The sequence below is a fragment of the Osmerus mordax genome, chromosome 1, assembly GCF_038355195.1.
Source record: "Osmerus mordax isolate fOsmMor3 chromosome 1, fOsmMor3.pri, whole genome shotgun sequence".
In the NCBI taxonomy this organism is placed as follows: Eukaryota; Metazoa; Chordata; class Actinopteri; order Osmeriformes; family Osmeridae; genus Osmerus; species Osmerus mordax.
Window position 1 is genome coordinate 1357973 of NC_090050.1, and position 23528 is coordinate 1381500.

A 23528-nucleotide genomic window follows, 5' to 3' on the forward strand; every position below is an offset into this window, starting at 1 on the left:
AACCATATAGAATTAGAATTTATTTGTTCAATGAGTGAAACATACAGATGCATATAAATGAAATGTTCCCCTGAGCTGTAACAGTAAAAAAAATGGACACCAGAGACAGCAGACCGTGAGCTCTCCAACTAGGCTACTTCTAACACATTAGCTACCATTTCACCAAAATACCATCATTCTAAACCGAGTAGCCTAATATCAATTTAGCGGTTTGCACTAACTCATAGCATAGATACCTCTGGAAAAGATATCTAGTATAATTATAACAAGCACACAGAACTGAGTGATGAACTGCTGGCGGCGGTGTATGGTCCAGGTGCGACCGGAGGATGAACGGCCGGAGGGGCGATGCTCGGTACGGCTCAGCGCTGCAAGAGAAGCCGTGTGTTGGTGAACCCCGTCTGTCTCTGGTCCATGTTAAAACTGTCCGCCGTGAAATGGTCAGTGCAGAGGCGGCTGTTGGAGTTTATCCAAAGCTTTCCATGAGTGTGGCTCTTCACAAAATCTATCCACCTATTTTTCCTTTCATTATCAATAGGGAACTTAAATGGCGTTGCAGCGCAGCTGGAGTTATTGCATCCAGGGAAGATGCAGTTGCGGGTGGTGGGAGACATCCTGAAGCTAGCTAGCTAGCTTATGTAGGCTACAATAACAGTACAGCAGGAGGAGCCATTCAGTGATCTGACGTAGATAGGGCGAAATGATTAGATAGGGCATTTTTTGGCTCCACCCATTACAACCTGATCTGAAAACGGAAGAGAAACTGTTCTTCGGTTTAACTCCACATTTCAGTGTGACAAAGTTTTAGCGCTTTGCACATGCTTTCAGGAACTCATTTCACACGTATATAATGTACTTAGAAGCAAAATCTGTAGTAGGCATTTTAAGCAGACCGATTTTAATGTGACTGCCGCAGGGTTGAGGAGGCTAAAGAAGGGGGCCGTACCAGTTTACTTTTCGTGGAATGGGTGCAAACTACCTGCGCCCAGACCGAGCGTCTGGGAACGGCGTCCACGGGCCGAGAGTCCCGAAGCAGAGTCGGACTCGGAGATGGAGACCGAAATGGCCCCAGATCATGACTACTGTGTAGTCCCTAAAACAGGAGCGAGGGCGAGTAATTTGGCCGACGAGAACGAAGCCCTACATCGCCAGATTAGGGAGCTACAACAGCAATGAGAAGTCCTCGAACGCCATCGTTTTGGGATAGAGCGCCTGTCTACATCAGATGAGGACGTGCCAGAAGACTAGGCCATACAGTACAATCATAAATAAAGTGATGGAGATTAAAAAGACGGCTCTGTAGATGGTTTAATTTAAATTAGCAAAATAAAAATAACTCATTAATCATGTAATGTCCCTCGGTTTCTACAATTTGGCATCACCTGGTAATGTCTGTATCAGTGGCGGCCGGGACTTTGCAGACGCCCCCCGCAAAGTCGGAGCTCGAGGCCCCTCCCCTAAATCCACTCAAAATGTATCTCCATCCTATCTTATACATTGCTGTCTAACTTTAAAGGGTTTTTGGGGGTATTTCACACATTTCTTTAAGGTCTCCGAATAGGGTATGTAACATTGGTTGGGTTGAAAAAGGCCCGGGTGCTGTTCTATGCCCCCTGATAGATCCTCTGAAATTTTCCCGGGAAAAAACACTAGCTTTTCTCCTTTTATGGTATGCTCATTAATATTTAAATGAGCTGCGCGCTGATTGGTTGGTTTTCAACGAGTGAAGCTGGGGAGAAAAAACGCAACACGGCCAACAGCACTCACTGAAACACAGAAGGTGGAGACTTGAAATAAAAACGAGCAAATAAATCTATTGTGTCTACACAACAGTTTTCAACATATTGACTAGATATCATTTGAAATGATAACGTTAGTTGTTTCCACTTCTGTTGTCGAAGCAAACTGGATTGACTTAGGTGGGTAGAACGTTACAGCTTATAGCAACCAAACTATATCGTGATTCAACTCAGCTTCAGTTAGCTAGCTCTAGACATCTTGCTGAAAAATAACCTGACAAAAATCTGGACAAACATGCATCGTGAATTGTAGATTTACATAACAACACGGGTTATTTATTTGAATGAAACAGTCAGGAACATGAAACAACGTTAGCCCCATTGCCAATAAACTAAGTTATGCTATTCTATCTATTCTATATTCTAACGCAAGAGCATATAATCATCACACATTCTATATGCTCTTGCGCAAGAGCATATAGAAAACTAGTTTACATGCTTACAGTCTAGGTGTTTTCGCTATATAGCTGTTCTTGCATTCCTTTCAAATCAGCGTTAATAAAAAGCAGATGAGATAGAGTCTAGCAGCATGCCCGTCTAGTCAATAGTCTAGCTATTGACTAGACGGGCATGCTGATGTTTGTCTATACCGTAGCGTAGAAGATCCCTGTGCAGTTCGACCCTCGACACATTTGCGCGAACCATTTCACCAAGGACGGTTTTGAAAACCTGGGACAATGTAGCTAAAGCAGGATTTGCTATGAAGCTGTTGCTGAAAAGAGCTGCGTTCCGACCTTACGTTCATCACAACCGCAAGCTGTAGTATGATTTTGTCGGTAACAGTTATTAGCAATGCTAACATATCCTGTATCTAGCACCTGCCTTTCTCCAGTTCTTTCAAATAGATAATCCAGACAGGCGTTAGCAATACTGCTATTTGTTTTCTGGCTATTTTTTCGGAAGCTTCCCTTCTAATGCCGACTACAGCTAGTCTAGGTAGTCATTTGCTAAGTAAAGTATGTTGATGTGTTTAGAAACGTATTTAGGATTCTACCTATGCTAGATACAGGAGACGTTAGCATTGCTGTTACCGACAAAATCATACTGTAGCCTACTTACAGCTTGCGGTTGCGATGAGCGTACGGTCGGAACAGCACATCTTTTCAGGTTCAGCTTCTTAGCAAATCCTGCTTGAAATTGTCCAAGGTTGTCAAAACTGTCTTGGGTGAAATGTTCAGAGCAAATGAATAATTGAGTGTCAAACTTCGCCGGGATCTTCTCATAGACAAACAGCAGCCATGCCTGTCGAATGCACACAGCATTTACGACCGTGGTCCATTTTCAATATCCTTGTTATACTTCAAAACGTTATTCTTTGTAATTGCTTAGTAGCCTACACAGAGCAGCGCGCAGCTAAACTAGCATCGGAGATCTACGCTACCTCGGACTGGACAAGAACACCAGTGAGTGGGCTGGTCTGGATGTACATTTTGGGGCGTGACAAAGATACAGACCAGAGCCAAAAAAGGCGGTCCCCGGACTGACATCAATCCGGTGGCTTTGTTGAAAAGCTAGCGTTTTCCAAATTTTTCATTTTGAGATTTGTATAGGAAAGAGGTACGTGTCAATGGACTTTGAGGTTCACTGTATGTTCATTTTACCCACCGAACTGTCGTTATTCAACTATGACAAGGTAAAATCGGTTTTGCAATCAATCACCCCATTTAAATATAGCCTATATTCACAAATGTGAGAGAGAAATAAAAAAGTTTAAAAATAACAAAAGCACAACAGCAGCCTATCTGTGTGGCATCCTGCGGAAACCCGTCGGATGTCGCGGCCGCTCATTGTTGGCTATAAGCCATAAAAGATCGAAAATCGTTCTGTCAAAATTGAGATTTTTGATGTTTTCTATGTTAACACCCTAAACTTCATTGTAATGTACAATATGATTACTTATGAAAAACAGTTAATTTAAAAGTTTTTTAGCCATTTCAAATCAAATGCTCAGTTTGCCTGCTCTTTTGAGTGTTGCAGCAGCCCCAAACAACTGATCAATTAAGTCAGGCTGTTAAGCTTTAAAATAACTTTCTGAGAAGTTATTAATGTAGCCTATACTTAAACTGACATTTACATTCACGTGATTACGAACAAAAGGATTTCCTTTCCATATTCGCCACAGAATTAGAATGAAACGGAGTGGAATCTTTTAATGTAATTTTCTCCCTCATCACTTTTTGACACAGGTCAACTTTAAATTATGTAACTTCAGTTGTGATAAAGATATTGTTGACAGATTCAGGGATTTTGAGACAATTTAGCCCATGTAAGTGGATGAAGATCTGTTAAGTTGCCTATTACGGAATTACTTTACCTGGCAGTTTAAACTTGGGGCTCTCAATGAGCACCCTCAAAGTGTTTTCCTTGTTTTTTTTAATATATATATATTTTTATATAGGCCTAGTCTGTTTTTTGATATGCAGGGTGGGGGCCCCCCGCCTAGATAGATCCAAACTCACGCGTCACATATATTTGGTCTAATATAGGCCACCGTAGTCGTAATCATGGTACCGATTTTAAGCGTATTGTTTGGAATTTGTTGTGTAGGGATTTTTATTATTTTGCGGCTGCTGATTGTCATTAGGTCCGGAAGTAGCCTATAGACCCACACACTCGAGGGAGCGGAAGTAGAACGGAATTAAGTAGAGTCTTGCGCCCATAGATATATATATATCTATGCTTGCACCTAGCGATTTAAAATCGTCCAAAGATCCAGTTGACTTCTAGTAGGATACAAACTTGACATTTAATACTAGGACAGTTTATTCTATACCGGGCCTATAAAGACGAAAAATATAGAAAGCAATAATGCAAAACTAATAATATAGAGCATCTTTATTTTCAAAAGCCAATACATTCGTAATCAAATGTCTGAAGTCCCATCCACTTTTGTAGTGGGATACAGATACATTTTTTAAATTTAGCATCATCATTAGACACCTTCTGAAAGGGTCATGGTTAAAGGATCTGTCCTGTATTGTCCTGTATGCTACAATAGCGTTCCCTTTAGCACAAGAGCAGGAAATACTGTACTCAAACGACCTGCTTGCAAGTTTTTTTTTTTTTTACCTATAAAGTGTTAAAACTAAAATAATAATAAACAAATACATTTTAACAATCCAATCAGCTGTGCTGTTACAAAATGGCCATGAGTGAGAATATATGAGTGAAAGCATGGAGAGATTGAGACCACCCAAATCCACCCCTGCAGGCTTGAAAGGGATCTTCCTGATAGCCTGCAGATTCCAGGTCTTCAGAGCCGTGACAGGAGAACAGAGCAGTCAGCCTCCAGGTCTTAAAATCACAATCAGTAGATCACCTAGTGCATTATTCTCTGGCCATGTATTCTGCCTTCACATATTGTATTTTTACTTGGATTGTCTCCATCTTCCTATGATAATGAACACCAATTGCCTGTATGTCATCTTTGTTTTTGGCTATTCACATTCAAACACAATCCTCTGACCTTCATGCCTCAAAGAGACTTTGCTAGTAGCCTACTGCTGTGCATCTGAACTGGTAATTTTTATATTGGGGTGTTTGTTAAACTCTCCCTCCAATCAGCTGGCTATCTAATAATTATAAACCCAGAACCTAAACTGATGGTCACACCGTTCTAGTGACGACTGACAGAACTTTCTTCCAAATTTGGCATTGGCAAGATTGGTGAATTCCATATCCAGGAGGGACCTATGGGTTTGTCAAGCTAACATCATTAAGGAATAGAACGGTGTCTGCAGTCACAATTCAGGGAAATAAAAGGATGAGGACAACCTTCCTTTCCAGACTGACCTTGGTAGAGTGTGTTTGGCACAGTGTTCAATGAAGATACATAAGTTATCTTCCTGCCCCCAGCTTGATGAGTTTCCCCTGCAAACACGTCCAATTAGTCCATTACATACAAAGTTGCTGTGGATTTTCTTTGGCGTGAAAAAACACATGTTTGTTTCCTTTTACTTCAATGGCACACGCCTGAGACACTAGTGTTACCCTTTTGACGGACGTGATGGTTTGCTACCTGATTGGTGCCATGACTGGTCACTCCTGTGTCATCAATGCTCCATAGCTTATTTCTGTGTGAGAAAAACCTAGTCAAGCCACAACACTAGTTGATTTACAGATGACCTGTCTTTTACATTACCAGTGACACAATTGAGGGAATGTGACCAGAGATGAACAACAGAGGGAACTTCAATCAGTGTTGGTGCAGTTCATTCACTCCCAACCGTTAAGCTGGACTGTGTGTTAAATTTGACACCTTAGAGGTGGTGTTTATGGCACATATCTGGGACAATAGATTTGACTGGTTCCATGCTACAAGCATGCACCAGTAGTGAGGTTTGCTCGTTGAAGAATAGAAATACTTAATTTATAATCAAGTATTTAGTAAAAGGGGGCACCATCCTGATATTGGGTTTAGGACATCAGGTTTATTATGTAATAATGTAGCAGTTGTAGGGAGGAGCCAGGTGCAGAGAGATGGTCGAGGCAGGGGTCAGGAAACAAAGGCTTTACTGGTAACCGTGAAGACAGCAGGGAATCTCACAGGGACTAGGACTTTTGTTTATTTTAATTCTAATTCCACTTAGTATTGCTAGTTATGTACCCTTAGTATAGTTAGTCCTCATATTTAAATTTTAGATTCCTATATGTTTAATGTTTGCACCTTCCTGTCAAAGCAAATTCCTTGTCTGTGCGAAACCAAACGACAGGAAACATGCTACATGAAACAATGACTGACCAAGACTGAACAAATGACAGGGACTAAATACACCAATCCAAACAGGTGAACTCAACAACACTAACGACACCACTGAAGGACAAACAAGACACAGGTGGAACTAATAAACACAGAAAAACAGGGAAACACTAGGGCAGACAAACTAAGGCTGGGGCAAGGTCGTGGGCGTGACATATAATCAGTATCTGAAGGAATTAATTTGTTTTAAGTGTAGAGCGGATCAAATAACACGAGGGATCAAAATACACGAGTTAAAATTATACACAATGATTTATTGAAATAAATGGAAATATAATGAACAGTAATAGAGATATGTTATTGGCTTCAGTAAGAATTTGATGGACTAACACATTAAAGAAAACATACAATCGGTCAGATGGAAAGAGCGGGAAGGGGGGAGGAGAAAGAATCAAGGCCTTTGTCTAATAACGGGAATGATCACAATAGTTTCTTTCGTGAAAGTATTCCTTTTAATCCACGGTGAGACTGAGTTTGGTTATGTCAGTGTCGCAATTAGAATTGCGTTTGGTTACTTCTGCAAAATCGTCCAGAATCGTCCAGAATCGTCTTATAATGTTGAATCTCAGGAGCTTGGCGAGATCCTTCTTGAAGGCCTATCTGTTGTAACAGGACTTGCTGTATCAATGGACTCAGCGAGTGATTATTTGTTGTTGGTATTTATAATCCGAATAAAGAGGAAGTGTCTTGAGGCAGGTAAAACAGTTCATTGGTCAGGTCCTTGGCCTGGTTGTCCAAACTGGTTACAGATGTGAAGGGGATGTAACTTTTGGATTGTGTCCTTAAAATGTTTATACCTTGCATATACTTCATAATATATCTACATAACATTGATAAACGGTTTGGTTCGAAGATTACAATAAATCTGATACCAAGATCGACTGACTTAAAACATGAAAGGCAGCTACAGTAAAACATAAAATTAAATCAACACAGAAAAGAAAGAAGCATACATTGTCACACATCCAATAATCCTTCTAGTGTCTACAAGCAGTGTGTAGTCTTTGAGAGATGTTTGTGAATCCATGAAATGTCTGTTTTGGATAAATCCTTTGTTTGATCCAGTGTCTCTTTGGAGTAAAGAGAGGCTGAGGAAGGTGGGCCACTTGGCTGGCCCTTCTCCCTCCCATGGGGAGAAGGAGATACCAGGTCTGGTATCAAGCCTTTGAAGCTCCTCCAGAAAGATAGTGGTATTGTCAGGCGTCATATAATGCAAATGTCAGGGGTTCTTGTGCTCATGTGGTCGGCAGTATTGTGTCTTACTGACGTGATCAGAAATGACCGTGTTGAAGGTTTGACTCTGACATGTCTGTAGCAGCAGAGCTTTTGTCATCATTGAGGGATGTTGTGGAGGGACGAGACCAGTTTGAGATTTTGAGCAGCCTTAAATATAACAGGTGTTTCCCAGTTACACATTAGCACCATCTTCAGGAGAAGAGAAAATTAGCAGATGAGAGCTCAGAACCAGGTGTGACATGAGGCAAGGCAGTAATTCAAGATGTGGTCATTGATAAGCTAGAGGCCTGAACATCGCATGTCTCTTAGGAGCAGAGCCGGCCCAAGGCATAGATAACAGTCAGATGGGGGAACAGTCAGATGGCTGAGCGGTGAGGGAGTCGGGCTAGTAATCAGAAGGTTGCCAGTTCAATTCCCGGCTGTGCCAAATGACGTTGTGTCCTTGGGCAAGGCACTTCACCCTACTTGCCTCGGGGGAATGTCCCTGTACTCACTGTAAGTCGCTCTGGATAAGAGCGTCTGCTAAATGACTTAATGTAAATGTAAATAACTAAACGGCTGCTTAGGGCCCCTTGTCCACCAGAGGGCCCCCAAGAGCACATGAAATTACAGCTTAATTAAATATATATATATATATATATATATATATATATATTATACGCCAAATCAATTCTGCTTAAGGCCCCATAAAGGCTTGGGCCGGCCCTGGGAGTTGCATTTAAGTCAGGTGTCTAACATTGATGTCATAGTGGACAAGGTTCATGCACTCCATCAGACTGGGACATATAGGCGATTCTAGGTTTTAAAACTGGGGGTGCAAAAGGTAGGGTTTTTTTTTGCTAACAAAAAACATGCTCAAAATTAATAGATCAATTAATTTTGAGCATGTTTGATCAATTTTTATTAATCATTAGAGTACAACAAACCATGATAGAACATACAACGCTGACATCACTTAAAAATGTTCTAAAATCATTAAATCATTTTTTTTTATATTAATTTGAAAATGTAAATGTTTTCATCCCAACAGTAGGACCCGCGGTAAAATCGCCTATGCCTGGACATAAACTTTGCCAACAAACTCTCATCCAATTCATGTCTTTCATGCCTGACTCGTTTCCAGCTAAATAGCCTGAAACGTTGGAGGCACTTAATCTGCAGTCAGTGTTCCCCCAATGTTTTTTTGGCAGTCACAAACTGACAGGAGGAGCGGACATTTTCCCTTTTAGGCAGAATAAAACATGAGCTGCAGAGTAGCATGTGCTAAACCATCTCAGCTCATTATTACTTATTTCAACAGTCAGACCTTGTCAGACAGCTGGGAGGAGGATGGCAAGACACCAACACAGGAGAGACCAACACAGGAGAGACCGACACAGGAGAGACCAACACAGGAGAGACCAACACAAGAGAGACCAACATGGAGAGACCAACACAGGAGAGACCGACACAGGAGAGACCGACACAGGAGAGACCAACACAAGAGAGACCAACACGGAGAGACCAACACAGGAGAGACCAACACAGGAGAGACCAACACAGGAGAGGCCAACACGGAGAGACCAACACAGGAGAGACCAACACAGGAGAGACCAACACAGGAGAGACATGTCCAGGTATCTCACAGGACCAGGATTCGGCCCTGTGGGTAAACTAGTAGGCCCATCAAAGATGTAATAAGTTGGAACGTGGTACTCACAGCTCATTTTGTCATTACTTATATCTACACCAGGGGGTGGAAACTCTCCAAAAGTCTATACAGTACTGTTGTAAAGTTGAGTGGCTGTCCACAATCCATTGAATGCAAAGCTTCTTTTCATTTGAACCTTTTGGAGAAAACTGAAATCACATTATTTTATATTAACTGGCATGAGTCTGATGTTTTGTCCATTAAGAAATTATTTAGGCAAGGCTACACATTATGCAATTTCTTTCCTCACTTGTTTTTGCATAAGAAACGTCACAGCAAAAGAATCGTCACTTTAAATTAGGTAACGATTAAAAGGGGTGTGCTTCTTGCTATGCCAGTGTCTTTCCTGTGTTCGTAGTCGAACTGCTTAAGGGATCTATTCTCTTATTCCGCAGTGTTTCTCTCAATGGGTAGCTTTGAAAACGCTTGCATCTGCTCCGAAAGCTACTTTATGACTCAATAGGGCTTAATATTCAGCCCTTAAATAGGATTTACGGTTTTACTTAGGTAATTGTCATCCTTTACGTTTCTCTCAACTTTTCGATCGAGGTCTAAAACAGTACATCCACCTGCAGGCTGACCGCTTGTAGCCTACATCTTGTTCTGGATGTCAGACGGTCAATAGGAGTCCAAGTTTGACATTCAACCAGAAAAGAAAGTGAGTATAGATTTATCTGACTTTATTTATCTGAAATACATAGGCTAATTGAGTTGGCTTCTGAACCGCTGTGGTTCGCTATGGTCAGCCCAGACGTCTAAATTAACATACTGATAGGCTATTGATGACCCCTTTCCTACGTATTTGCATAACCCTAATGTGGAGAACATGATTTGATGTCGCAGACTACTGACAAATTGGTATAAGTTTGTTACAGGGCGAATTAGGCTAAAATTGAGGCTCAGGGCTTCAAAGAATAGAGAATGACGAAGTTTATGGACTGCTTACTTTGAATAGAAAACACGTCTTAGCCCTCCTCAACGTGTTAGCAAAGTGAAATGGAAAGAACAATTGTCAGTGTATTGGGGGATAGGGCTCTTCAAGTTATTTCAATACAATGTACAACACCTAATGAAACCTCAAGTTTAAAAATCATTTTCTAGTCAAAATCTATTTAATCTGATCTGTTGCTCTGGTTAGTTTGAGCCTACACAAAGAGAAAACAGAGTACATCCATAGTACACACTGAACTGTCATTGATGGAGCGCTGTTCACATTGTTCTGAAAGGTCACTTCTCACGTATTTTGTTGGGTACACTTCACTTGAACATGAAAAACAAAGACTGAGTGCCTCAAGGCAGCACCTCACCTATAGAGCTGCCACGTGACAGAGGGTTTATGGTGTCAGCCACGTTTGGCCCTCTCGTATACAACTTTTCGACGTTTACATTGACAGTTGTGATGAGTCTAGAGAACGGCTGAGTTATGCGGCTGTTGCCCTAGTTTTTAGATATGGACCTGCGGTTGTTGGCCAATTGAACAGAATCATCATGAGTGTGTTGATCTAGTAGCATGCTTATTTCTCTTCTCCCAGGGCCAAAAGGTGAAGATTTCCCTGTGGAGATTACATTCCAGATTGTTATCTCATCATACGGGACTAAGAGAGTTATGTCGTTCAGCATGTGACTATTGAATGTTGATTCCAAGGAGGGCAGACTGCAGTAAACTGTGTTCAGTCAGATAAATCACATTTAGGGATAGAGCAAAATATGTCCTTTAAGAATCCCCTCCCCATCTTTCAAGTTTGCGATCTAACTCTGGCCTGCCAGTCTTATCTCACTGCTGTTTGTCCATGTCAGACAGACGGTGAGCTCAATGTTTAGAACTTACTGTTTTCTTTACTCTGTGCTCCCCTGTATTATTATTCACTCAGTATTTTTCTTTCACTAGTAGAGTTTGAACAGGGAGTTAGTCATGCCTGTCACTGATTTTGTTTCAAGGATGTTCAATTGTTATTTTGCCCCTAACACTAATCAAGATCTGGAAAACTCCCTTCATCCTTCTTGGAATTTCCAACAGGAAATGTATTTCTAAGTGAAAGTTGGCATGTTAGAAGTGTGAGGGGTAAGTGTGTGGGTTCCCACCATGGTCTGACCCCCCCCCCCCCCCCCCCCCCCTTTCCAGGATGTCTGCTGAAATGGACACGAGGGACCACGGACCAATGAAACGACTCAGTTCCATATTCACATCCCTCCATGACAAGATCAACCAAGGACGTAAGTGTTTAGTTTGGCAGTGAGTGCCTTACACCTAGTCTTTCCATTTGTTTTGATTTCACCTACTTTTTCAAATGAAGTTTGGGGTGAGGAGTTTAGTTTAATATCTTTTGCCAGATACTCAAAGACACAAAATGTATTTACTAATAAGAAAACAACCTGGTTGTGATCCTCACTGACAGGATGCACATAACCGGTTTCACACTTTTCACCACCAAACACTTGTAAACAAAGACACCTTTTGTCGACACTCACCACAAACTCTTAACCCCATAAATCAACTTAGCTCACCCACTTTTTTATTTGCAGGTGAGGAGAAAACAGAGAGAATTCAGAATCCAGACTTATTTGAGACAAACATACACAAACAGCCTTGAATAGTTTCTCTTCACATCTGAAATGTGTAAGATGGTTTTACAGCCACATTGTCACATCGGTTTTTGTGTGTGTTCATCCGACTGACATTTCAAGTTGTTCAGTGACATGCTCCTTGAACACCTAGCCATACTGGTTATGTCACCGTTTAGCTGACGTTCTGTTCTGATGGCCACGGGATGGAGGGAAGGATTTGTTTGTCATGTAGTTTGACAACTGTCTGTTGGTCAAGTTAACATTTGGCCTATAGAGTAAACAAATGCCAGGAATCACCGTCTGACAGCTGGGATGGACAATACTGGAAATCCTGGGAAATACTGGACAGTAGGGGTGCACAATATATCGAATTAATATCGTTTTTGCGATATCACGTTGTGCAATATCAATATCGAAAATGTCCCGAAAAGTATGCAATATTTTGTGGAGAGATGCGCCGGGGGCTGTGTGTTGTGATCAATTTAGAGCCCGCATATTTCATTGGCCAGTTGCCCTGTCACACATGCACACGTCGACAGCGTGAGTGAAGGGAGATAGAGACAGCGAATTAAAGAAGCGAGAAGTGAAAGGACAGAAAGAGAAAGTGCGAATCGAGTTTGTGGAGCGAAAGGAAAGAAGAGACAGAAAATTAAGAATATGAGTGTGCCTTAGGGAGACGACGAAATTATGGAGATTGAAGAGTTAGTTAAACGTTAGTAGCCAAAAAAAACACAGTAAAAATCTTCCCATAAAAATCTGCCACAGTTACGCCAGAGCTAGCAACGCAAACATCGCTAGCGAGTGCTTTTGCTACTAACTACTAGCCTGGTGGGTGCCATCCGAACTTATCCCGCCCACAAAAAAATTTGGTCGGGAAGTTGGGACTGGGGTCGCTCGGTTGGGGAAAAACTATGTGGACCAATCAAATAGTCAAGGCAGGCTTTATACGACGAAGGACAGATGATCAACAGTAACGTAATCAACCACATCACCAAAGAGCGCTTGGGTTTAATTCGTTTTCAACAAACAACATACTATGTTGCTCTGATTGGTTGTAGGTCTATCCAATTGAGCGAAGAGGCATTTTTTGGCCGGGTTCGGGTGAAACACGCCCCATATTCACAGCGCAACGGAGCGGTATCAGACTCATATTCTGACTAGAATTATGAGTATGACAATGTCAGGCTAGGTAACTACGACAAGAGCTCCAAGAGACTTAACGAAATCACCAATGCTGTAACATACTATTTGGCCAAAGACATGGTGCGCATTTATACAGTCGATAAAGAATGCTTCAAGAAGCTTCTGAATTAACTGGATAAAAGATACCAAATCCCATCCCGATATTTGTTATACTGAAAAATACATTCAAAGATTCCACTCCGTTTCATTCTACTTTACTGTGCCGAATATGGAAAGGAAATCCTTTTGTTCGTAATCACGTTGTGAATGTAAATGTCAGTTTAACTACTAGGCTACATTAATAACTTCTCAGCAAGTTATTTTAAAGTTTAACAGCCTGACTTCATTGATCAGTTGTTTGGGGCTGCTGCAGCACTATAAAGAGCAGGCAAACTGAGCATGTGATTTGACATGGCTTGAAAATCTTACTAGTTAACATGTCCAAAAACCGTTGAAATTAACAGTTTTTCATAAGTTATCATATACTTTATGTACATTACAATTAAGTTTAGGGTGTTAACTATACAAAACATTAAAAAACTAGATTTTTTTGGGACAGAAAACAGATTTTCAATCTTTTTTTGGCTTATAGCCAATGAGCGGCCATGACATCCGACAAATTCTTGCAGACCGCCACACATGTTTAAGAATATCGAAATGAATATCGATATTGCAATATTCATGCTCAATATCGCAATATCACATTTTGTCAATATCGTGCAACCCTACTGGACAGCCTGGACAGAACACGTATTGTGACGGTGTGCTGTTGTTAACAGACGTCTTTGTGTGCCATGTGGGGAAGTCAGAAACGCGTGTCTGAACAGACAAGGGTGAAGCTAGTTTTTGTTCATGCAGTGGTGTTCTCACTGAGCCGCTGGCTCCAAGGCACCGCATCGCAATGAAAGACAGCCCTGTTTAACATACCACTTCCTGGACTCGTTTCTACTTGGTTCAGCTGTGTGTGTGTGTGTGTGTGTGTGTTTCACTCTGAGGTTGACATGCATGCTTTTGTTTTGGTTCCTCAAAATCTACTGTAGCTGAATTTCAACAATACTGTATCCTATCCACTATGGTGCAGAGCCAGTCGCAAGAGGCTTGATCCCAAACTTTCATAAGCAGAGTCCCAACCCTGTAACAAGAATGCATTTCCCCTTTAAACCAATAGACGTCGGAAACATCAAATATGGAAGTGAAAACATTCAACAACACACTGCCTTTCTCACTGACCAAGTTGGCAGTTGGTACTTTGACGCCTCATTTTCAATTTCTGTCCAAAAATGTCATGTTACAGCAATTTGTCAACATCTTTTGACACCAGACGTATGTAAATATCCATACAGTATTTATTTCCAGCCTTCCAAAGCGGTGTTGTGGTGTGTGTGTGTGTGTGTGTGTGTTAGGCCGTGACGGGGTGGCTCCGGTGTCCAGGGCCGCTGCCCTCTCCTCTCCCGAGCCCCCGCGGCTCCCCAGCGGACAGGCGTTCTTCGAGTACCTGGTGGTGGTCAGCCTGAAGAGGAAGGATGGAGTCTACCAGCCTCACATCACCTACCAGTTTCCGAAGGTCTGCTCTCACGCAGGAATACACACACACACATGTTTACTTGTGCGTATCAACAAGATGTGTGCATGTATGCTGGCAGGAAAAACGTGTCCAAACATTTTTGTTTAATAGTGCTGATTTTGCTCAGTGAATTGTGTGTGTGTGTGTTAGCTGGCAGAGCTGGGGCGCTCACAGCGAGAGCAGGAGGAGGGAACCCTGAAGGCCATCCCCCTGTTCTGTTTCCCAGAAGGAGTCAACTGGGCCCCTCTCACAGAGTACCACAGGTAACACGGTGTGTGTGTGTCTGCGCTTGTGTGTCTACAACCCACTCTCCAACCTTGCAGCAGAGTGGAGGCTGAGACAGGATGTTGTTCAGGAACACATCCGTTTGTGTGTGTGTGTGAAGCAACCCTTGCAACCAGTTGACTTGCGTCATAACCATATTCACAGTTGCGTAGGCCTATTAGTACGGGCCGTGTCTGAACGTTTCGTCGTGATCTTTACATACGACTGCGATTTACTCCGTACGTGTTAAAAATGTCCGCTGGCGGGTTTTACCGCTCTATAATACAGACCTAAAAGCTGAGAAAAGTTCACCTTTGAGGCCGCACGGATGTGTACGACCAAATAGAAAACCGATGTTTCACAGCTCCTGCACAGGGAGCACGGTTATTCTCCCTCGTGCTTTGTTGTAAAAGTGAAATGGTCCGAATGGAGGGAGAGGAGACACTAGTCCAACAGTTAAAAAATGGTTCAGTGTAGGGGTGGACGGTATGAACGGTATAGAAATATACCGGCATGAATAAGGCCTACTATATGAATCTCATCTAGCTCTTCTGCCGTGGCAAAGCACTACAAAAGTTGGAAAAATTCAACTCTTGCGACACGCCTGCCGTACCCCATTCGAATCCGGCCGAGTGCAGCGGTGAGGGCTGCATTATATTCAAACGAATGGACTAGACATTTGAAGGAAAACTAATATGATATATTGACACGATATATACTGTCAGCGCTTTTATATCGTGATATACATTTTAGGCCATGCCGCTCAGCCCTAGAACAGTGGGCTCTCTGCTAGAAGGCGCTCTTGTTGAAGATGGGTCAAAGACCCTAAAGAGCTACTGTAGAGTGAGGCGGCAGTAACCCTCCTCTCTTCCTCCCTTCCTCCCAGTGAGACGTTCTCCTTCGTTTTGACAGAGGTGGACGGCAGCAGACGGAATGGATACTGCAGGAGGTTACTGGTGAATGACAAGTTACAGAAGTACTTGACAGTGAGATGTAGGCTGAGTGTTTGTGTGTGTGACCTTGTTGTGGGATGTTTCTGTAGCCTGGTGGCAGAGGTGCCAGACCTCCTGAAGCCTACTGCATCATCAGCAGGGTGGCCTGCTTCGGACTCTTCTCCAAGGTGAGACACTCACACCCACACCCACACACACACTGACACGAACACTCATGCATACTGACGCATACTCACACACACACTGTCTCATGCACACACACACACACTCACACACATCCCATTGTAAAATGTGCCCTCACTGCTGGATTGTGTTTCCCCCCGCCAAAACATTTGAATGACGCAGAACGCTAATGCACTTAATCAGTCAACAGGTCCTGTGGGTTTGTGAGTTTGCGTGGGTGTGTTTCTGAGTTTCTGAGTGTGCAGCGTTGTCTGAAACTGGCTAGTCTAGTTTTTGTTTTGTTAGATAATAGATCATAGCTTTACTGGAAACACACACAACTTAGCAAATGAAAATGCAGGTTTGATTAAGAGTATAGAAACCTTTTAAAATGGTAAAAGCTGTTTTATTTTTGGTTAAAAGAAATACATATTTCTAAAAGTGATAAGATTTCTTTGCCCTTCAGCCATACCACTTAGAACCAAACATTAAGGCTCAAAAGCAGAGCTTGTACATGCTGCGCCGATGTCAGGGCTGTGTGTGAGAGCGCTGCATTTGTGTGAGCAGATCTTTGACGAGGTGGAGAAGAGGAGGCAGATCTCTGTGGCGATGATCTACCCCTTCATGCAGAGTCTGAGAGAGGCGCCGTTTCCTGCCCCAGGAGACACCGTCAACATCACCAGCTTCATCCCTGAGTCTGGCACCGAGGTGAGAGCACACATATACACCACACACACGTGTGTATATACTGTGGTAACCAGGCAGCTCACTTGGGCATGACCGTATATCGTCCACTGCAGCTCACCATGGTTGTTCTCTCCCTGGCTCCCCTGTACTGGCCAGCTTTCAGCCAGATGGTTCAAGTTCAAGTCTTTTATACTTTTTCAGATGCACAGAACAGCATAAAGTCTGACTGGGCACTGAAATTCTTAGGACCAGACAACGCAAAGCAACCTGACATGTCTAAACATAATTGACACCTATGATGAGCAAAAATATAATAAAGCTCCTAAATATACAAAATAATATACAATACACTATACTAAACCTCTAATACACATAATCACCTATACTTACCTAAAGACGAGTGGGGTAACAATTAGTGCAATACGAGGTGCAGCTGTGGTCCTCGTGAGCCGGCCGGGGAATTTGTGGTACTTCCCCCGGATCACCTGACGCCGAGCTCCAGGGTTGCCACAATACACATATATATGCACACACACACACACACACACACAGATCTGACACAGAGGTGGAGTGGTGTGTGTGTACACAGGTATATGGTGTTTACTGACCTCTACCTTCATGTGTCAAGGTGGTTAACATAACGTCATTCAAACATCCAGGTGTCTGTAGTACAATGAGTGTTTATGTGGGTCAACAGTCAAAGGCTACCAGACAGCTGTTAGTATTGGAGTACTTATTGGAGGTATGAGTTCACCCTGACAGGAAGGATCAGCCTGTTTTGCCAAGTCACTCTGAACCCTGTCACTGAACCCTGTCACTGAACCCTGTCACTGAACCCTGTCACTGAACCCTGTCACTGAACCCTGTCACTGAACCCTGTCACTGAACCCTGTCACTGAACCCTGTCACTGAACCCTGTCAGTGAACCCTGTCAATGAACCCTGTCACTGAACCCTGTCAATGAACCATACACTGTCTGTCTGTGTGTTTGTATCTGTGTGTGTGTATGCTTGTGTGTGTTCAGATCATAAGGCTGACGCGTCCCTGTGACTCGTGGCTGGAGCATGTGGACTTCAGGGTGTTGTTTGGTCTGCTGACAGACGAGGAGGTGCTGACCGTGTTTGCTGCCACCGTGCTGGAGAGGAGGGTCGTCTTCACTGCTGACGAGCTCAGGTACGCTACTGACCGCGTGCGTGTGTGTCTGTAGTGTACTGGTGGAATGAAGGTTGTTGGTCTACTCTTGATAGGTTAACAGTTTGTAAAGGCTTTCTGTAACAATGCTGTGTGTGTGCCTGTGTGCCTGTGTGCCTGTGTGCCTGTGTGTGTGTGTGTGTGTCCAGTACTCTGTCCCAGGTGCTCCATGCGGTAGCAGCGCTGCTCTACCCATTCTCATGGCAACATACCTTCATCTCCATTGTTCCCACGGTGCTGATAGACGTCGTCATGGCGCCCACCCCCTACCTGCTTGGTGTGCAGAAAAACCTGCTGGACAACATCCATGACCACAGCGATGTGAGTGTGTGTGTGTGTTGTCTGCTTCTTGTTTTAAATGTGTGTTATTAAATGTGTGTGGTAAGACTTGTAACGTAGATGCTTCATAATGACCTGTAAGTACTGTATGTATTTGTAAGTCTGAGGGGCTGTTTAGCGTTAGTCCAGGAGGCCAGTGGAGAGGACAGCAGGCTTTACTGTGGTGTTTCAGGAGGCCAGTGGAGAGGACAGCAGGCTTTAATGTGGTGTTTCAGGAGGCCAGTGGAGAGGACAGCAGGCTTTACTGTGGTGTTTCAGGAAGCCGGTGGAGAGGACAGCAGGCTTTACTGTGGTGTTTCAGGAGGCCAGTGGAGAGGACAGCAGGCTTTACTGTGGTGTTTTAGACGCTCCTGTTTGTCTCACAGACATGGAGGCTGACACTTATTAGACTAACACAATTACATAGGACAGAGCCCTCTGTGTGTCTGTGTGTCTGTGTGTGTCTGTGTGTTTATGATCACAAGTCTTAGTATTCAGAGAATAGTTTCAGTGTCAGAGGTTATGGAGGGGTTTGATGAGTTTGTTTCTACTGTCTTTAAATGTATTCTGTGGGTTTATTTTAGTTACGTTTGTCTTTTGTAGTGTGTGTGTGCTGAGACTGCTAACATGATGTGTTTTTCTGTCTTTAAATCAGATGCTGATTGTGGATCTGTCAGCTGGGGCAGAGAGTAGATTCATTACCAGTGTGAGTGTAACACTCACTGTCACAGCCACACACAAACACATCATCCATACATGCTTTAGCGTTCACACACACACACACAGGGCCACGTTTTGTCTGGACAAAAACAGGGCCGTATGAAGACCCCTGTCAAAATATATCATTGATCTTATATAGAGCTTTCTACTACTCAGAGTACTCAAGGTCGCTTTACAGATTCCAGCATTCATTCAGACACAGTCAAACCGGTGGTGGTACAGAAGTGTGGCTGCCAGTCAGCGCCTACGGCCCCTCCGACCACCACCAACATTCATTACTCACAATTCACATTCACAATGCATGTCTTTATGATGGTGGAGGAAACCGGAGTACCCGGAGGAAACCCACGCAGGCACGGGGAGAACATGTAAACTCCACACAGAAAGGACCTGGAGCGACTGGGGTTTGAACTAGGGACCTTCTTGCTGTGAGGCGACAGCACTAACCACTGAGCCACCATGCTGCCCACAGAACCCTGAGGAGCAGTCAGATTACTGAACCATCACCTCCCTCCCATGATCCTCCTGGTTCCTTCACAGCAGCACTCCCTGGTGGTACAGACCCTGTCTGGTCTAACATCCTCACCCGGCTGGTCTAACATCCTCACCCGTCTGGTCTAACATCCTCACCCGTCTGGTCTAACATCCTCACCCGGCTGGTCTAACATCCTCACCCGTCTGGTCTAACATCCTCACCCGTCTGGTCTAACATCCTCACCCTGTCTGGTCTAACATCCTCACCCGTCTGGTCTAACATCCTCACACGTCTGGTCTAACATCCTCACCCTGTCTGGTCTAACATCCTCACCCTGTCTGGTCTAACATCCTCACCCGTCTGGTCTAACATCCTCACCCTGTCTGGTCTAACATCCTCACCCCTTTCTGGTCTAACATCCTCACCCCTTTCTGGTCTAACATCCTCACCCGTCTGGTCTAACATCCTCACCCCGTCTGGTCTAACATCCTCACCCCGTCTGGTCTAACATCCTCACCCCTGTCTGGTCTAACATCCTCACCCCTCCTTCAGCCTTGTCTGGACTATTGGGGATGGGTATAGCTCAGTGGTAGAGCATGTGGATGGGTATAGCTCAGTGTTAGAGCATGTGGATGGGTATAGCTCAGTGGTAGAGCATGTGGATGGGTATAGCTCAGTGGTAGAGCATGTGGATGGGTATAGCTCAGTGGTAGAGCATGGGGATGGGTATAGCTCAGTGGTAGAGCATGTGGATGGGTATAGCTCAGTGGTAGAGCATGTGGATGGGTATAGCTCAGTGGTGCGTTTGACAGCAGAAGAAAAAGTCACAGGTTCAAATCCCCTCTGTGCGTCGCTCTCGATGAAACTGTCTGCTAACATTACGTCTGACTCACCATGGACAAGAGTAAACTCTCTGCCCTCCTCTTAATTTTTTTTTTTACTTTACTACTGTACATGGAAGTCAGATACAATTTCATACAGGATTTAGAGTTTGTTAGGTCCATTTTATGAACTAGAAATATTGTTTATAAGAAAGTTTAGCTCAGATAGGATTAGGATTTATATGTTCATAGAATTGGGGTGGGCCAATAGGAGCCTATAGAGAGGAGTAGGACCAAGTATTTCCACGTCCTGTACTTAACTGGTAACTCCAGCTATTTGTTAGTCAAATGTGTTCACAAGCGTGTTCCAGTTCAAAGCATTTTTTTTCAGGAGCCAGGAGCCGCAACATTCCTCCTGCTTCACATGACACGATACTATACCTCAAATCTGTTCCTGCAAGTGTGTATTCTCACACTCCTCCTCTCTAACTCGTCTGCCCCCCCCTCCTCTCTGACTCAGATGGGAGACGAGGACTCGCTCCTCCCAGTGAAGCTTCAGGAAGAACTGCTTCATGCGCTTTCCTCCAAAACGCCAGCCTCCAGTAAGTGACCCTTCACCCTGACTCATGTTTTTGGTTCATCCCGGAAGCAGGGCCTGAAATAGTCCATCTGTGTGGAAACGTGTCTCTGTCAGACACACAAGACCACAGCTCGACTCAAGCTCCAGAGAATGGCTCTGCTTCACAGGGCTCATGTTGTGTAAGAACATGCTGAACTGACATCAGCAATGTCTCATGTATCTAGGAGACTGTAGAAAGCTCTGGAAGACAGGTTCTTAGGACCCTGGGGGTTCTGTCGTGTATTTTTTTTCAATCCAAGTTTTGTCCAATTTCAAGTCCAAAAACTGGTCAGGAATCTCAGCAGAGTTTGATGCAAAAAGTTTGAGTCTCGCAAAAGTCAAAATCTCAACAAACTGAGCCGGGCCTTGGGTACCGAACTCAAGATCTGTTCCTTTCCTTGTGTTTTCTCTTTTATACCCTTAAAATCTCCAACTTGTCTTTCTACGTCCTAACCCAAATTTCAAAAGTTGATTTCTAATCAGTGAAACCTAAGGGTGTCAAGATCAGCACCTGTTAGGGGTGATTGTTGCTACGTAACTGTAGTGGAGATATTAGTGGAGTGTGTGTATTGACATATTGTAATATGTGAGTAAAAAAAAAAATACGTCATGAAAGATTTATGAGCGTATGTTTGTGAATGTATGAGGGCATGTGTGTGTGAGAAAGACTGGTGTGATTTATGTAACGTGTGTTAGAGAGTGTGGGAGAAAGAGTTATTATATAACATAAAAGAGATAGCAATAGAGAGGCAGAGTGGTGTGAATGATAAAATGTGTGAGTGAATGTTTTTGAGATATGAGACACTACGCAGATGAGAGCGTATTACAACTTCAGGCGGTTTGTGTGTGGCCGTGTGAGTGACTGACCCTTGACCCCTCCTGGCTGTGTGTTTGACGCGCAGCCCCGGAGGAGCTGAACCGAGTGGTGTCGGAAGCCTTCCTCTCCTTCTTTGTGAAGACCGTGGGCCACTTCTCATCCCACATGAAGCGCGGCGCCAACGGCCAGTCCAGAGTGTTCCAGAAGAAGTCCTTCTGCAACGCCACCGAGTCAAAGACCTACCGTCAGTTTGTCAAGGACTTCTGCAGAACCCAGATGTTTGACATTTTCATCCAGGAGGAAGAGGGGCAGCCCTCGACACATGAAGGTAGATTCTTTATGTTTGGGTTCATGTTGGAACGTTAGGAAGCTTGAAACGGATCACAAGGGATTGTTGACATGTTACACTCATGTTACACTCATGGTACACTCATCGTACACTCATGGTACACATGTTACACATGTTACACACGTTACACACATGTTACCCTCATGGGAAAATATTTAGAAAATGTATGACCAAATCTCAGGTGAGATATTCTCTAAGCATTGCCTCTGTAACAGCGATTTGTTCTTCTGTTTTACAGGTTTCTTCCAGCAGAAAGTAGCAAAATATCAAGAGAGGAAGAAAAAAGAGAAAGCCAAGAGTGGCTGGTTGAGAGGGTTTGTGGTGTGAGGCAGCACCTTCAGGCCTTCTGTTTCCGGTTCCTTCTGAACGTGGTGCTGCTGTAAGCAGAGGTTGTAACTTGCAGTTTTCCTCTTTGCCAACACAACCGTTATTTACTATGACTGGGGTGGTTGGAGTATTTCTCCTTTTCTTTTTTTTTTTTACTATTTATTAGTTTTATGAAAGCTTGGTATAAAATGGTTACACTTAGAAGTTACTGTACATGATTATTTCATATTTTAAATTAAATGTTTGTATATACATGTTTATGTTCTTTTTAGCCATTTTTAAACAATGTGAAGGATTTGATGATCAAATGTATTGCACTTAATGTGAAATAATAAAATCTAGTTTCTATTGACATAAATGGAGAACGAACAATAACAATGTGCCAGTCATCCAGTTAATCTGAACTGTAAGAGTGGTTTGAAAAGGATTTATTGGTGACAGTTTTCTTTCAAAGGCAAATAAACATAGAACACGTTGGTTTGGGTACAACATCCCTTAGTACAGTTAGCAACAAAAGCTGAACAATGCCACCTTGTGTTTTGGTTCGGTACTCCAGCATTGGCTTTGACAGCAGGACACAACGACCAGTCGTACAAACCAGCATCTATCACTTCCCTGTGACTGATGTTTACTGTAAAAATCTCTACAGTGCTTGTCTCTTCGGGAGAATGTTCCTACTGAACTCAACTTACTCACTTTAGCAGGTATTTAATCGTTTGAGGTCTTGCGGCTAAGTATTCCATGATGACCCAGAATAATTAGCAGTCTAGTCTGCCTTATGGACAGCTCAGACATATTGAAATGCAAACTGTTTGTAGTGTCAACTTGACAGTTGCGATAGGTGCTATAAAACTGGAGACTGTGTGTAAAGTATTTTATACAACAAGTTTGCACAAGGTGTGATATTAAAGATGCACATGTCAGTGCATGATTACCAGTCTGATTTGTCAATGTCAATTATACCTTCAGACATAGTTCTGCTGAACTGGAGGACAGAATCAATGCTGTCTGGATCAGATTTATGGCAAAA

At 43.2% G+C, this 23528-nt stretch overlaps 1 protein-coding gene across 2 annotated transcripts; it reads left to right on the forward strand.

The window, feature by feature from the left end:
* The first annotated feature begins 9912 nt into the window (after positions 1–9912).
* On the forward strand, positions 9913–23401 carry dennd2db (DENN/MADD domain containing 2Db). Of its 2 annotated transcripts, XM_067235804.1 has the most exons (13): positions 9913–10142; positions 11607–11698; positions 14635–14795; positions 14946–15058; positions 15946–16015; positions 16102–16179; positions 16742–16882; positions 17886–18034; positions 18202–18373; positions 19026–19076; positions 20907–20988; positions 21908–22150; positions 22410–23400. In XM_067235804.1, exons 2-13 carry the CDS (start codon positions 11608–11610, stop codon positions 22496–22498), a joined length of 1440 nt encoding a protein of 479 aa, XP_067091905.1. In that variant the 5' UTR covers positions 9913–10142; position 11607; the 3' UTR covers positions 22499–23400. The 2 variants fall into 2 exon arrangements, with proteins under 2 accessions (XP_067091905.1, XP_067091912.1); XM_067235811.1 differs by lacking the exon at positions 9913–10142 and having other exon boundaries at positions 22410–23401.
* Positions 23402–23528: the final 127 nt, after the last annotated feature.

Excerpts from the sequence above, each read along its gene's own strand:
- dennd2db (XM_067235804.1), top strand. The coding sequence starts at position 11,608 with ATGTCTGCTGAAATGGACACGAGGGACCACGGACCAATGAAACGACTC. Across the intron at positions 14,796-14,945 it reads TCACCTACCAGTTTCCGAAG|CTGGCAGAGCTGGGGCGCTC; the intron begins GTCTGCTCTCAC and ends TGTGTGTGTTAG. Across the intron at positions 20,989-21,907 it reads CTCCAAAACGCCAGCCTCCA|CCCCGGAGGAGCTGAACCGA; the intron begins GTAAGTGACCCT and ends TTTGACGCGCAG.